The sequence below is a fragment of the Ambystoma mexicanum genome, chromosome 4q (assembly GCF_040938575.1).
Source record: "Ambystoma mexicanum isolate Mex_15411 chromosome 4q, UKY_AmexF1_1, whole genome shotgun sequence".
Classification (NCBI taxonomy): Eukaryota; Metazoa; Chordata; class Amphibia; order Caudata; family Ambystomatidae; genus Ambystoma; species Ambystoma mexicanum.
In genome coordinates, this window is record NC_090928.1 from 242,421,380 (window position 1) to 242,435,788 (window position 14,409).

At 44.6% G+C, this 14,409-nt stretch overlaps 1 protein-coding gene across 1 annotated transcript; it reads left to right on the forward strand.

The window, feature by feature from the left end:
• The first annotated feature begins 246 nt into the window (after nt 1-246).
• On the forward strand, nt 247-1,270 carry CDC42EP3 (CDC42 effector protein 3). The gene has a single exon (XM_069607792.1). It carries the CDS (start codon nt 381-383, stop codon nt 1,146-1,148), a length of 768 nt encoding a protein of 255 aa, XP_069463893.1. The 5' UTR covers nt 247-380; the 3' UTR covers nt 1,149-1,270.
• Nucleotides 1,271-14,409: the final 13,139 nt, after the last annotated feature.

Below are 14,409 nucleotides of genomic sequence, written 5' to 3' on the forward strand. Positions count from 1 at the left end.
TGTCAGGATAATTGCTAATTGTTTTTGTTAAAGTGAGAGCAAGTGAAGCACGGAGCGCTCGTTAATGATAAACTGTTTTGTTTCCAATGCAGGTTCCTCATTGCAGCTGAAAGACATGACTTTGGGTCCACTTCTCCGACGGAAATAAACTTCGCCTTGACCGGTCTGCATCGTCGTCGGAATAAACCGAGCCCCGTTCAAAATTCTGGCGCCTGTTGCTTGGAACAAAAAGCTGCAGTCGTTTTTGTGTGCTTGAGTCTCAGAAGCCAACAATGTGAGCAGTCTGCCACTGGAACCCGGGTGGAGATTCCATTGTTTCGCCCCGGAAGTGGATTTGTGCTTCCTCTTGCAGAAAGACCCTGTCAAGCGTGACTTGAAAGATGCCAGCCAAAACACCAATTTATCTCAAGGCAGGAAACAGTAAGAAAGGGAAAAAATTCAAACTGAGGGATATCTTATCCCCGGACATGATCAGCCCGCCCCTTGGAGACTTTAGACATACCATACACATTGGAACAGAAGGACAGCAAGATGTTTTTGGCGACATTTCATTTTTGCAGGGAAATTATGAACTTTTACCCGGTAATAATGGCATTTCACGAGTTGGCCATTTTGGAGGACATGGTGAATTCTCCAGGGCCAACAGCACGTGTGACTCCATGTTCTCGGAAACGCCATCTCCAGTGCTAAAGAACGCTATCTCACTGCCTGCCATCGGAGGCTCTCAGGCGCTCACGCTGCCCTTGTTATCACAAGTGACGTTTCATTCCAAGCATGATGCATTCAGTGCTTCAAAGCTTCCAAGACTCAGTTGCGAGCCGGTCATGGAAGAGAAATTACAGGAAAAATGCATGCAGTTTGAGAATGGGACGCAATACAGCGATAACAGCTCCCTGAAGTCAACCGGCCCCACCTCCTGCTGCACGAATGGCGGCGTGAGCTACTCGTCCAGTCTTTCCGAACAATATGATTGGCAAACGGGTGATGTATTTGAAGATGGCCCTCTTGCATGTGAACTAACCAAGACGGGGAGTAAATCTGAAGAGTCTCTCAGTGACCTCACAAGCTCCCTTCTCTCCATGCAACTTGACCTGGGGCCCTCACTTTTGGACGAGGTCCTCAATGTCATGGACAGGAACAAATATTAGACCAGGCCAATGGCGGTCTTTAGACAATGGCACAGAACTGACATTGAACGAGCGATAATCACCAGCTGTCTCCGGCCCTTGTTGGTTTTTAAAAAGCAGTATTTAAAATATGTCTCACCTCGCATGTGTTTCCGTTTCTTTGCATGGTAAACCGACCACAAATCAATAACACCGTTTTCAGTGTGAATATTATGACATTTTAAGCCACACGTTTGTTTGTTGTTTTCCGGAGCCAAAACATTTGATGTTGAAATGGTGCCCCTTGTGGCTGTGTGACTAATTTCCTTTTTGGAGTCTTTGATTGCCCGCCCTCATGCTCCCCTTGTGAAGGAGTATGAACGGCGCATTACTGCCTTTGGTAAGATCCCGTTCTCGACTATTAGCACCTTAAAGACTACATACATTTTACCAATGGCAGAATATGTAATAAGATGCTCCCCTATTGGGTCCCACGCACAATCATGCGCATAGTTTTCTGTTATTGGCTGTCCTGCAGCGCCTCTCGCCCCCATCGATTACCTACTGCTCTCTGTTTCCGGTACGCTGCCATTTATTGCCGCCATCGATGAAACTGGACATGCCTCGCCTGAGCATGCGCAGAGAATAACAGACGAGTATATGCGGAAATAGTGAGGTCCACAATGACTTTATTTTTAAATGTAAAAATGTATTTTAGGTACTTCTTGCCTGTAATTGGTGTATATTTATAAGGCGTTAGATTGTTCTGGTTGTGCGACTGGTCTACAACGAGCCCAGGACAGCCTTTCATTTCTAGGGTCCACAGCATCGCATTATTACGTCAGCAGCGAGCTGCACCTACCCGGTCTTTGCTTGGTGCCTCCTGCTCTTCCCTGCAACATTCAGTTTCCCAAAGAATATGTTTTTATTTTTTTTTTAAATAGGTTTCTATGAGATAATGATGGCTCGGGTTCTGTGGCGCGCCTTTCGATCCTGGGGATGGATGAATCGGAACGGCGCCCTCCGACATCAGCCTGTGTAGGCGGCTTCCCCTCCTGGGGGCCCAGCAGAAGTCTGTAGTTCATATTGCTCTCTCAGTGTCTGCTCATTTTATTTTGCGATTGCAGGTCCATTGTATAGTTTTTATTTTAAGAAAGTATATAATATTATATTTTGCGTCTTTATTTCTTTAAACGTGTAATCTCGGAAATGCTTATAATGCCAGATGTTAACGTGTTTTTTAAAGGCTTTTGTTTCATACATCGCTTGAACAGAGACTGTGTGCTACACAATGTCATGCGCTGGGGGACGCGGTACACGAATTTCCAATGCGTAGATCCTTCACGCCACACAATAAAAAGAAAAACATTACAAAAATGACTATTGGGATTATAAATGCGCTGGGAAGTCTGGGAAAAGATGACATTTTGACATTGATGACTTTCTGTGAGAGGAAAGAAAATCACAGTGGGAGCACACAACGTTGTGACTGGCACACACTGTGATGTGCTGTTTTTGTCACTGTCAATCTGGTAAGGTTAAAAATGATGCAGTGGCAGTGCAATGAGAAAATGTGTGCCTTTCACTGAAAACGAATGCTTGCATGGTATTTTTTTTTTGCTTTTGTGGTTAGAAGACAGTGGCAAAGTGTAATACTGAAAGATACTGGATGTCACCAGGAAACATGGATGACGCTGGAGGCATATGAGTACAAAAGTAAGTTGGTTTATTATAAGTTACAGGGCAAGCTGGCGGAAGGGAGGTAGGAGCTAAACAGTAGACATCCTCTCAGATCAGTTCTCCCATCCCGAATCCCCAACTGACATTATTGGAACTCTGATGACCAACAGAGTTCTAGATGACATCACAGCATTCCACTGCCTGCAATGGTGCACACATTGCTGGCAGATACTACACAAAGCCAATAGTTTTGGCATTTGTGTAGGCCCGGGATGCACCTTTTCCAGACACAGCTATAAAAATGGTAACAGCTGGCAAATGGTGCTAAGTCCTGGGCATTTTATAGTAGTGCCTGGCAAATGCCTGTCTTATGTCTATACATGAGCCAAAACTGTTGACTTTGCTAACCCTAGTTTTAACAGGAATTCAGTTGAAGGAACAGATGCAAGGGCAAACATTCTGCTTATAATCAAGTGTCTGAAGGCATACTGAGTTAAGACTGTTTTATCACAGCAGAAGCTGGTTTCGCTAGTTCTTTTCTGCAATTAAGCCATTACCTTTCAGAAAGCTGCTCAGAAACCACAGAGATAGACTCAAAGAGGTCCCGGGGGATGTGTTTTGGACAGTGAGGGGAAGGTATTGGTGGCAATGCCCGGAGGGACTAACATGGCCATGGGCGATGGATGGGTGGGTAATTAACCAAACAACACCCACCAGCAAGTGTGTTCCTCCTGATAGCTCATCTCTCTCCTTCTTCACTTCCCATGACAATAGTTGTGGCTTATAGGCAGCGCGACTGAATAGCCAAAACTAAAACGGAAAACATTTCATACTTTGAAGTGTCCAAATATAAAATGGGGGTTTCAGAGCACTTTGTAAAAATATCTGTATAAACAAAGAGTAAGCACGCCTTAGGGTATCTACAGCAGGCAAGGGTACAGATAATGACAACCATAGCTTATAGGTGAATGGAAGCCATGCCTGGAACGACTACAGTAATTTGCCAACGACACAGGAAGTGGTTGAACACTGAAGATGCCACAAGTTCAAAAAGTGAAATGGAAAATGATGGAGTGGGCAATGCTTTGATTACCAATTACATTATGTTTAAATAAACTTCTCGTCGTACTCCAGTGACCCAATGAACACCTCCTTGGGAATAGAACCAGAAAGAGAATTTCTGGTGAACCACACCAGACATGGAGACGCCTCTGTGTGTAGTGAAAACTACTATTATTGTAACATAGTTAGTGCATTTACTGTGACATCCTTCAACAGTATTCACAATGGTACAAGTAATGAACACCCATTCCCTGCATATCACATCCTTTCATTCAGTGGGTTGTCACAATTGGAGGGTTGAAGCAGCGGCCAATGCACTTTGGTCCGAATAGTCCACTATCAGGGCCATTTCTTCCACTGTCTAATCTTCGCACTGTTTGAGGGTGCGATGAAATCTGCTGATCCTCAACGAAGCACCGCCCACCACTTGCTAGCATTACTGCAATGTTATGTGTGTGTTGTTGTTGCTGGTGTGTGTGTCTGCACATGTGCACAGCCAGAGGCAACTACTGGGCTCCAGAGTAAGGCTCTGAGCCCCAACACACAGACATCCAGGGCACATAACCTTCACACTCTGTTGGGAGACTGAACATGCGGGCCATGGATGCATTTCAGGCAACTTTTATTTAGTGCAATAACATGAAACCAGAGAATGGGCTTTCAGGAAAGGGAGGCATTGCAAACATTGAGAAACGACATAAGTCGTGGCGCTCAGTGCATCCCTGCCTGCCAGTATGCCGCAGACTGGAAGCGCCATTGAGAAGCACCTAGTCTCTGGGTAAAGGTGTGTGTGGTTTTGCCATCTGAATACAAGCTCAACTCAGGGGCTGTGTAAACCTCATCAAAGCATGGCTTTCTGTACCTATTGCAGTTTGGCCAGTCAGACCCGCACCATGAAGCACACACCAGGTGTGATGAACAGTGCATTAATGCAATGTCACATATCTCAATCAAGTCTCGCGAGATCCCACAGAGTGTTTCCATCACTATAACGTACTACAATTTTATAGGTGTTATTTTAGGGTCCTGTCATCAAACTCCAGTTGAAATGACATGGGATACACCTGCAAAGGCTTAAAAGCGAAGTGAGTCCCGTGCACGCCCATACCCTTACCTTCGTTTTTGAATTTTATTCCCCGCAATAAAATTAGACAAAGTGATCCGACAAGTAATGAGAGAGCTGTCAATTCATCGAGAAACCACAGGCAGAGAATGGTGCAGTGAGAACATTAACATCAAGGACAGTATTTCTAGAATGTGTGGCTTCCTCACACCCGATACCCAGAAGACCTCCACTTGAAACCGCTGTGAAAAAACAGAAGGCTTGGCCCTGATCTATGTAGAAAGTCTCTGTTTTCACTATCTCTCTGCCTCGTTCTTCTTCCTTCAAAACCCTTAATTCATTGGTTTCAGGACCTTTTGGCAACACCATTCGTTTGCAAACTCTTCGGATTGACCAGGGAAATGCACACCAACTTTCTCGCTGACCTAATCTCCTATACTGCCTGGGTTACTGGCCCATCGAGGGCCATGATTGCCCTTCTTCAGCAACATGATCATGTTTGCCGGGGGGAGGGGTCTCCCAACGGTTTCAGAGTTTGACCTGGGATGATTGGCATCCTTTGGACCTCTCCCTAACCTGGATATGCCCACATCAGGCATCCACCCACAATAACCAAGTGACTGGGGCCAACGAGCCCTACAGATAATCGCGCACTAGGCCCTTTTACTCTGGTAAGTCAGGCAAACGAATACACACAAAAAAAATAGGGAATAAGAATAGGACCAACCAAAAATAGGAAACACCAGACACAAGGATTCTGTCCCCTGCTTCCATCCGCACAGCTCCATGGATATCTTCAGACACTGGACCATGGATGTCTTCAGAGCACTGTTACTTCTCCTAGACCTGTCAGCCGCCTTTGATCTGGTTGATCATACCCTTTTGGCAGATAGATTGGTTAAGGTCGGTGGATGTACCTGTCTTGCAGCAGGTTGGTTTATATCTTTTCTTAGTCCAAGATCTGCTTATGTGACTAAGGGTACCGCACAATCACAAATGGCTTCTTTCGTGTGTGGCATACCTCAGGGCTCTTGCCTCTCGCCACTTTTATTTAACATTTATATTAAGCCATTGTGCGACCTGCTATCCTCTCTGGAGGTACGTTTTGTGAATTATGCAGACAACACCCAGATTGTGATAGAACTATCGGCCTCTATAGCAAAGACTTAGAAAGGGTGAATGAAGTCTTTAGTGTTATACAGACTTGGATGGCCATGAACTCTATGGCCTTAAATAACAAGAAAACGGAACTGCTTATTCTAGGCACGCCAACAAAGCTAAATCATCTTGACTTATCCTATAAGTTTTACTATTGCGGGAAACAATATTAAGGTTTCTGATTCAGTCAAAACATTGGGGGTCTTCTTTGACTCCCACTTATCTTTAAAAAAATATGTTTTATACCTTAAGTCTTCCTGCTCCTATTTTATCCACTTGCTGTGGCAGATTCGTCCCTACCTTTCCAAGTCTAACAGGGCTATGATTGCGACAGCTATTATTAACACCAAACTACATTACTGCAACATCCTTCATGTTGGAACCTCCCAAGCGAATGTTAAGAGTCTTCAGGTGATTCAGAATTGAGTTATTCATGCTGTTTGTGGCATTGGTAGTCGGTTCCAAGTTTCGGAGGACTGCAGGGAAATTGCACTGGTTGCCTGGTAGTCAAAGAATTAGGTTTAAAGGCACTACCTTGGTGTTCAAGTGCCTAGCAGGCGAAGCTCCTATCTCTCAGCTAGAGTCTCAAAGGTTCCTTTCAGGCGGACCCTAAGTTCTAATAAAGATACTCTTCTCCAGTAACCCTGAGTCCTTCTGATAAAGACCAGAGGCTCTAGCTTCCATGCCTGGGCACAGAGTCTTTGGAACTGACTCCATTCCATCCTTAAGGGATGTGTGTCGAGTGCCAGTTTAAAAAAAAGATTAAAAACCTACCTTTTTGGTATGAATACAGGCTAAATCCCTTCTCCATCTGTCCCTACCTCTCTGCAAGTCCCTTTTTATGTTCCTTGTTGTCTCTGTCTTTTGAGGGCATTAGGCCCATGGGCGAAAGGCGCTATATAAGCTGTGCATTGATAGATAGATTGATAGATTGGTGCCAGCAGCGCAGGGCCACAGGAAGGCACTTTACAGGCATTACTGCCTGATCTAAAGAGGACATTTCAGGTAAAAATGCATGTTTTTGAATCATGAATTACCAGATGTAAATATTGTGGATTACAAAAAGGTATTCGTTCAATAGTTAAAATATATTCTCAGTTGCCTAATACATAACTCCATTGTGAATGGGGAGTACATTTTTACTCCCTAAGAACTCCTTTTACTCAAAGACTTAAAAAAACAGAGTAAAATACTCCCACTTCAAAATCTTATATGCAGCCTTGGGGCCGACCATTTTTTGATGATTCTCCAAATCCTCCTCCAGTCCCCTTCCCACTATAAACTTACACTACTCTACTTGAAATCTATCCACGCCAAAGTTACAAAAGCTGCACTCAGCTCCAAGATCTCCTCACTGATCTCCAGCACTCACCCATGTCAGCTTCTCTGTGCACTCAAGCACAGTCACCGGGTTGCATGCCACAGAAGCATCCGTGTTTAAAAAGAAGCCCAGTAACCAAAGCTGGTTCCCTCACAACCTCCTTCAGCAAAACCAAGCAAAGAAAGCAAATGAAGGAAGGCCAAATCTCCTCACTATACACTGGACTACAAGTCATCTTTGCGGCTTTAGTCCGATGCTATCTATTTAGCCAAGAGAGGTAAAACTGGAGACTAAAGTAACCATGTCTTGACTCAGAAAACCCTGCCAATGTTCATACTAGGGCTGTTCTTCCATTTCAATGAGTTTGTTTCCACTTCCCACTCCAGTTCTTCCTTGATGGTAGCCTCATCTTCTGCAGTGCACTAGGTGTATTCCTCACGCCTGTACCAGTCAGGATGTTGTGGTAGACAACCACTCCTCCTCAGAATATGATCTCACATGATATTACCCCTTGGAACATGCGGGGGACACCCATGCAACCCCCATATTTTTTTAAAGGGACGCGGTCACTTCTGCAACGCCTGCTCCCATTTAAACCTAATATTAACCCCATCAATAAGGTCGCCTATGCTGTTTCCCGACGACTATATATATGGCGACATTATTGGTGGGGATAATATTACGTGATACCCTGTGTGCCAGGTTTGACAAAGTAGCATTTGCAGCCAGTGTTCAGGGAGTCTGATTAATCCATCTGTTGGTTCAATTCTTCAAAATGCTATGGTTCCTTTACTGCTGCCGGCCCTGCACTGCCTCCATCCATTGATCTGCAAGGCTCTATGCTCTAATCAGTACTCTTCAAACTAATGCTCACGTTACGGGTAAGGCCTAAGAGTCGCTGGAGTTACCATTCCGTAGAGACGATAAGTCATTGTAGTTGGGTTTCCTTTTAAATTGTTCCCAACAGTTAGATTGTATCACTTCACCCTCGTCTTTAAGACCACCATGATCGAAATGTACAAAACATGCTCCTGAACTCAACACAACTATATTTGTGTCCGTAAGCTTCCCAGAGCTGTTCTGTCTGTCCCCAATGTTACATCTTCCATTAGCTACATCTGTCACTTGCAAAAGGGGGAACTCCTACAGTCAAAGCAATGCAACCATACCCTCTGTTACAGTGACTTCAGAACCATCCTCCGCGACTCGGATCCCAACACGCCCCACCCACTGGACTACCCGATTCTCTCTATGAAGGCATGAACTTGATTCTTCTCAAGAAATATGTGGTCTTTTAGAGCTCTGCTGCATGAATCCTTCCCATTGCAGATGGTTATGAACACATAGAGCTCCACTCAAGACTGCCCATAGGCTGCCAGTTAAAGGAGACGAAAATTACCAGTAACTGGGGTTAACCTTCAAGTATAGAACTCGCGGGGGATCAAATCAGTCCAGCAAATAAGCAATGTTCAGATTCATTTCTGTACATTGTAGCTTTGAAATGTCTGGATACATTGCAAGTTCAGTGTTTAGGAGCTAGTGGAGTCCAGCATTAAGTACAATATCACCAATAAAATTAAATGAATAAATAACGAACACTATCTTTGCTACAACAGCAACTGATCAAACGTACTTCGAGATGAACTCAACATAGCTCACCCTCTGAAAACTCATTGTTTTTCTTATTCCAGGACGCCACCAGAAGCAATCTTTTTTTGTGCAAATAAACTATACCATGCAGCAATCAAGTGTTTGTCACATCACATTTACATGCTTTACAATCACACGTTGTTCCACAATCTTTCATGTCTTCAGAATCTTTGTAAAATTCGTGAGTTGTTACAACAGGCAATTGTTGACATTGTGCATGCAGTCATTGCATTTTCGTCACTCCAGCGGTAACTCTTTTTAACTTTTCCAGACTGCAGGGCGAGGTCTTCAAAAGATTGACACAAACATCATTAATGGGCGACAGTGTTTCACCGGAAACTTCACGCGATCACAACCATATCCTGCTGACCTCAGGAGCTTTGCTCTCGAGTTCGGCCATAACTAGTGCAATGTCAATTAGCCGGATTGCCCTTTCAGCTTTCCTGTGTTAATCCTCTGTCAAAATATTCTGCTACTTATTACAGATAATCAAATGGATAACCATTTTAAAAGAACCATTCGACCCCCCCGCCCCCCTCAGCCGCTGGAAATCGGCAAGATCTTTTTGCATTACTTTAGTAGTATGTTTGGGAGCAGAGTGACGCACTTCTTATAAGGGCCACTCTGTAGATCACACAGGAGCTCATTTGGGAAGTCCACGGAACATGCATGAAGGTGTGGAAAATAGGCTTCAAGGGGTTACGCCTGTCTTAATGCCTCAATTCACGCTTCTGGGATTTTGGTGTTTTTTAAAGGCAGAGGGAGGCGTCGGACAGGGAGTTACGTTTCTGTGTCCCTTTTACCCTGCGTATCCAAATAGCACTTAGTTTTAAACCAGCATGACATTTTTATGCTGGCGTAAAACCAATTATTGCCTATGGAATCCACCTTTTGCAGGTGGATTCCAGAGGAATCCTTGTAAACGATGCCTGTCATGCATAAATGGCAGGTGGGATTTACACAATTTGCACTTCGGAGTGCAAAAGGGAGGTGTGAAGGCAACTTCGCCTCCACGTAACACCTCCCTTTTGCACTCCGAAGTGCAAATGTTGAAATTTTTGCAGAGGTGAACCGTTTGCACTTAAGTGCAGCGTAACAGGTCCTCTGGTTAACTTTTGGGGATTTGCAAAATGAGCATCATAATGTCTGTCTTGCCTCCAAGCCAACTATACTTTGATGACACAAAGTCATGCTCCTGCTGTTGGCCCCAAACTCTCTACAATAAGCTGCTGCAATATATCTCGACCAAGAAATGGATTGAGTCTAAATGTCCAAAAAGCAACCAATGTCTTCACTCTACGAACAGTTGAATTCCGAGATCTGTAGCGCCGAGTATCGACATCAAGTGTTATGACACATTTAAAGACCCCAGTAATAGCACAAAAATAATTTAAAGTTAAAAATGGATGTGGCGCAACCATATTGCCTGAGGTCAGGGAATGGACAATATAGGATGGCTGTTTTTTTCAAATGGCGTCAAGGACCACCTCGCAGACTGTGCTCCTTACACAGGTCTTCACAGGATAAAGTGTACTGGGTGAACCACAAGACTCATTCGCAGCTGCAGGGCGACACTGACCGGGGAGGATGTCGCTCAAATCACAATCCTGCCCTCAGAGGCATTGCAGCGTATAGCATTCTGACTCGAATGACCAGTGGTACCATACACAAGCTTCCAGCACAAGCACTGGCAACACCCCTCTATCAGTCTTTGATCATTTCACCAAACATACCAAAGAGGTTTCCCTCATCCCAGAAAGTCATGGCCATTGGCACCAGACCACCATGTGACCCTTCATAAGTTGGAAGACATCCTGGGGCTAAACCAGTCACCACTGGCACCACAGGACTTATTCCAACCCCACGCCAGTAGCCAGGCACTAACCAGCACAGAAAGAGAATTAAAGGGGTGTGGAGAGGGAATGTGGCCAACACTGTCTCCTGGTCACTTAGGGTGACAAATGCAGCTCTTCTAAGTAGTAGCCAGTTACGGAGCATCCAATGCGAATCACTTTAACAACATATCCAGTTTCTGTCTGAGGACAAACTGTGCAGGGCATTGCCACTGAAGGTACAGTGTGCCCCAAGAATTGTGTTGCTGCTGTACTGGTGATGGGTAAGCAATTAGCAGCAGGCCTCACACTCAGAGGGCACTCCTGGCTGAAAGGGCTGTGGCTCCATGTAGAGGACTTAAACGCTTTTGGTCAAGGGAAAAGTGGGCCCTGCTTAACATTTGCACTGAGCGGAAGACGGCGACATCTATTGGAGCTTCCTCAATGGAAATTCTTTTTTTAATGTAGCCAACAATTCTCCACACATAGAGGACAAACTGCCCCAAAACAGCAACATTAGATCCACTCCCAGGTGAGACCACAATGGGCGATATATAGATAGCTCCACCCATTGTCCTTCTGCAGTGCCTGTCTCAGGGTAGAGGAACACCATGGGCAGGTGTGACCATCCCCAAGAACTGGCATTGCAAGAAAGCACCTCCCAGCCCCTCCCTCCCAGCAACAGCAGGTTAAAGTGAATGCACCACCCCAACACCAGGGGCACACCCTTTTTGTGGAGGTGCCATTCATTGTGGTGAATATTTGAGGTTGGAAAACCATAGCCACAAATGCCCATGTTAATATGGCGTTTCTTTCTGAAGGTCTTACGTAATTCTGGAACCTGTACACTGTAGAAACAGGCCTATTACCCGGTAGTTTGTGCCTGCATTTCAAATATGCGTCTTCTTATTGGTTGTATAGTTTTCCGACACTACCCTGAGGACTTGGTTGTGCTTTGTGCATCATAAACCACCCAAAATCAATCAATCAAATGACAGCAGAAAAATGCATGATACAATACAGTAACGGAACCTGCTTTCAAGTCAACAAAAAACCTTCAAGCCAAGGCAGCTCAGGAGAGGCATGGCAGACCAGACATACCTTCCACTTCTGAATAATACGGTTACAGTCATAATCAAAAGGGAGTATTTCCCGGGCACCAACAGGCAGCAGTTGCGCTTTCTCTTTCTTGATGCCAAAGAGGTGACCCCAGTCCACTGAACTAATGCGTGAAAATAATAGGGAAGAATCCTATGACAAGAGATCAAATCCAGGGCAGAGGAAGCCTTCATGACCGAGGTGGCTGGGAAATATGTCCCATCCTCAAACAGCTCCACCAAAAGACCATTGAGGGGGGCCTCCTCAGTGGCAGCAGCCTACCCGTTATAGCAGAGGCTGTACACCTTCTAGTACAAATCATAATCCTCACAGTCCTGGATTTCAGCGCATCTGAAATAGGGATATTCACAGTCTTGAGGCAGGCTGCCATCCTACATATGCCTAAATCTAAGACGGAACATGATCTGCCCATGGAATTGCGTCAATCACTAATGCATTCTGTCTGCTAACGCCGACGATTGATACTACTAAAAAGGCCTTTTGCAGCTTACCATTTATTTTACTGGGAAATAGCTCTTGTTTAGCCTTCCGGCCCTCCTCCCCCACTATCTAAAGTCCGAGCCCTTATGCCACTCCATAGGCAGTTGGATTGGAATACTTCCGGCAGCGTTTTTACCAGTGGTATTCAATTGCTTGTAACACAAGACCAGTGGACACAAGTTATTGGTGACTGGTAATGTGGTTAGATGCCCCCCATCATTTGATGCAAGCTCTGAAGCGATGGAACAAGCAACACCTAACGAGAGACTAAAACCGTATTATATAGTATCCAAGGATATGTTAAACCAAATCAAACTTAGTTGATAAAAAAATATATATTTCCATACAAGCCACAGACACTTGCAGGTGGACTTAGTTCGAGGCTGGGTAAATGTCGGTCATCACACCTGTGAATCTTGCTTCCTCACACAAAGCTCGCAACCTTGGGGTCCTCTTTAATAGTGGAATCCAATTATGACAATTCATCACTGCTACCACCTCTACTGCCAGTATTAACTTCCTCAACATTCAGAAAATATCTTAATCACCACTCCGAAAAACGTATCTCAACCCTGGTGCTCAGTAAACTCGACTTGTTGGCCTCATTGTCTACTGCTTCCTCCCTCTAGACAAAGTCCTCAACTTCACTACCTGCACTCTCTACAACCTACACATATATTCTCCCACTTCAATCTACCGAGCCGGTTGGCTCCCCATGCACAACTACTCCCTTTTCAAGTTATTTCTCCTGGTCTACAAAGCTATATATTTTCTTGCTCCTCAGTATCTGGCAGACTGTATCTCTACCTATTCACCAACTTGTTCCCCCTGCCCTCCTCTTCACTCAACCTCAGCAGTGTCCCATGCCCCCATGCCTCCCATTGCTTCCGCTCCTCGTGCCTTGTCGCCGCACTCTATTGGAACCCACTACCCATCACAATCAATGCCAGCTTGACTGTGGCTCTCTTCACTCTGAATCTTATAAGTAATTTTGGAGATGTGCATTGCCAACATGACACTGACACAAATAGCTCTAACAAGGGCAAGCCAACAATGGTTTTACAAACCCATGAGAATGTCAGTCACATTACACATAAGGATAACACTTTCCAAAAACACGCAAACCTCGATGAAGGGGAAGAAATTCTCATAGAAGCCAGGGACGAAACAATGAGGAATAGCTATGTATCAAAGTGGAAGAGGTGTGTTCACCGGCACATAAAAAATACATTGTATCCACATAAAGCACCATCCTATACATCCTCACGTAATTTCTACAAGTGACACACAGAGACCTCAAATATCCCTCCAATCACTCATCTCCAGCTTCTATAATTATCCTGAAAAAGAAATGATCATGGAAAAGACAACCTGTGAAACCACGGGAGCTCGATATTAGACACCCGCGATTGGCGGTGACAGTCTTTGGACCCATGCATAAGTACAACTTAGAACACCCGTCATACAAGGTTTCCTTTACAGTGGCAGATACATCTGTTCTCAAAGGCAGCGGGCCATGCCAGAAAACACAATCTTCACCTTTTCTACTGAATCAAGGAATTGCTCAGAATTTACCCATTCTTTTCTATTGACGGTGAACTCAGACTTCCACTTGGATCAAACTATAAAATCACTGATATTATTTCCATATTGCAGAATATCAATGGAGAGGACTTTGTATTCCTTGGATGATGGAAGAGTACTAAGATAGGCCATAAACAGGACAGCAACAGTGTGGGACACGCAATGCTTTCTTAAGGCTCTGAGATAATCTGTTACAGTCGAAGCTTTGTCTAAAGCAAGCATAGAGATATGCATCGCAGCATTTATAAAGACATTCTAAAAACTAGATTTGGCTTTCAGAAACCTTATTAGAACTTCTTCCTCACCAGACCGAAAGTCCCCTCCTTGCTACTCCTTGCAAGGAGTGTTGTTGTA

Bases quoted from the DNA above. Each gene is read 5' to 3' on its own strand.
- CDC42EP3 (XM_069607792.1), top strand. From the start codon at position 381: ATGCCAGCCAAAACACCAATTTATCTCAAGGCAGGAAACAGTAAGAAA.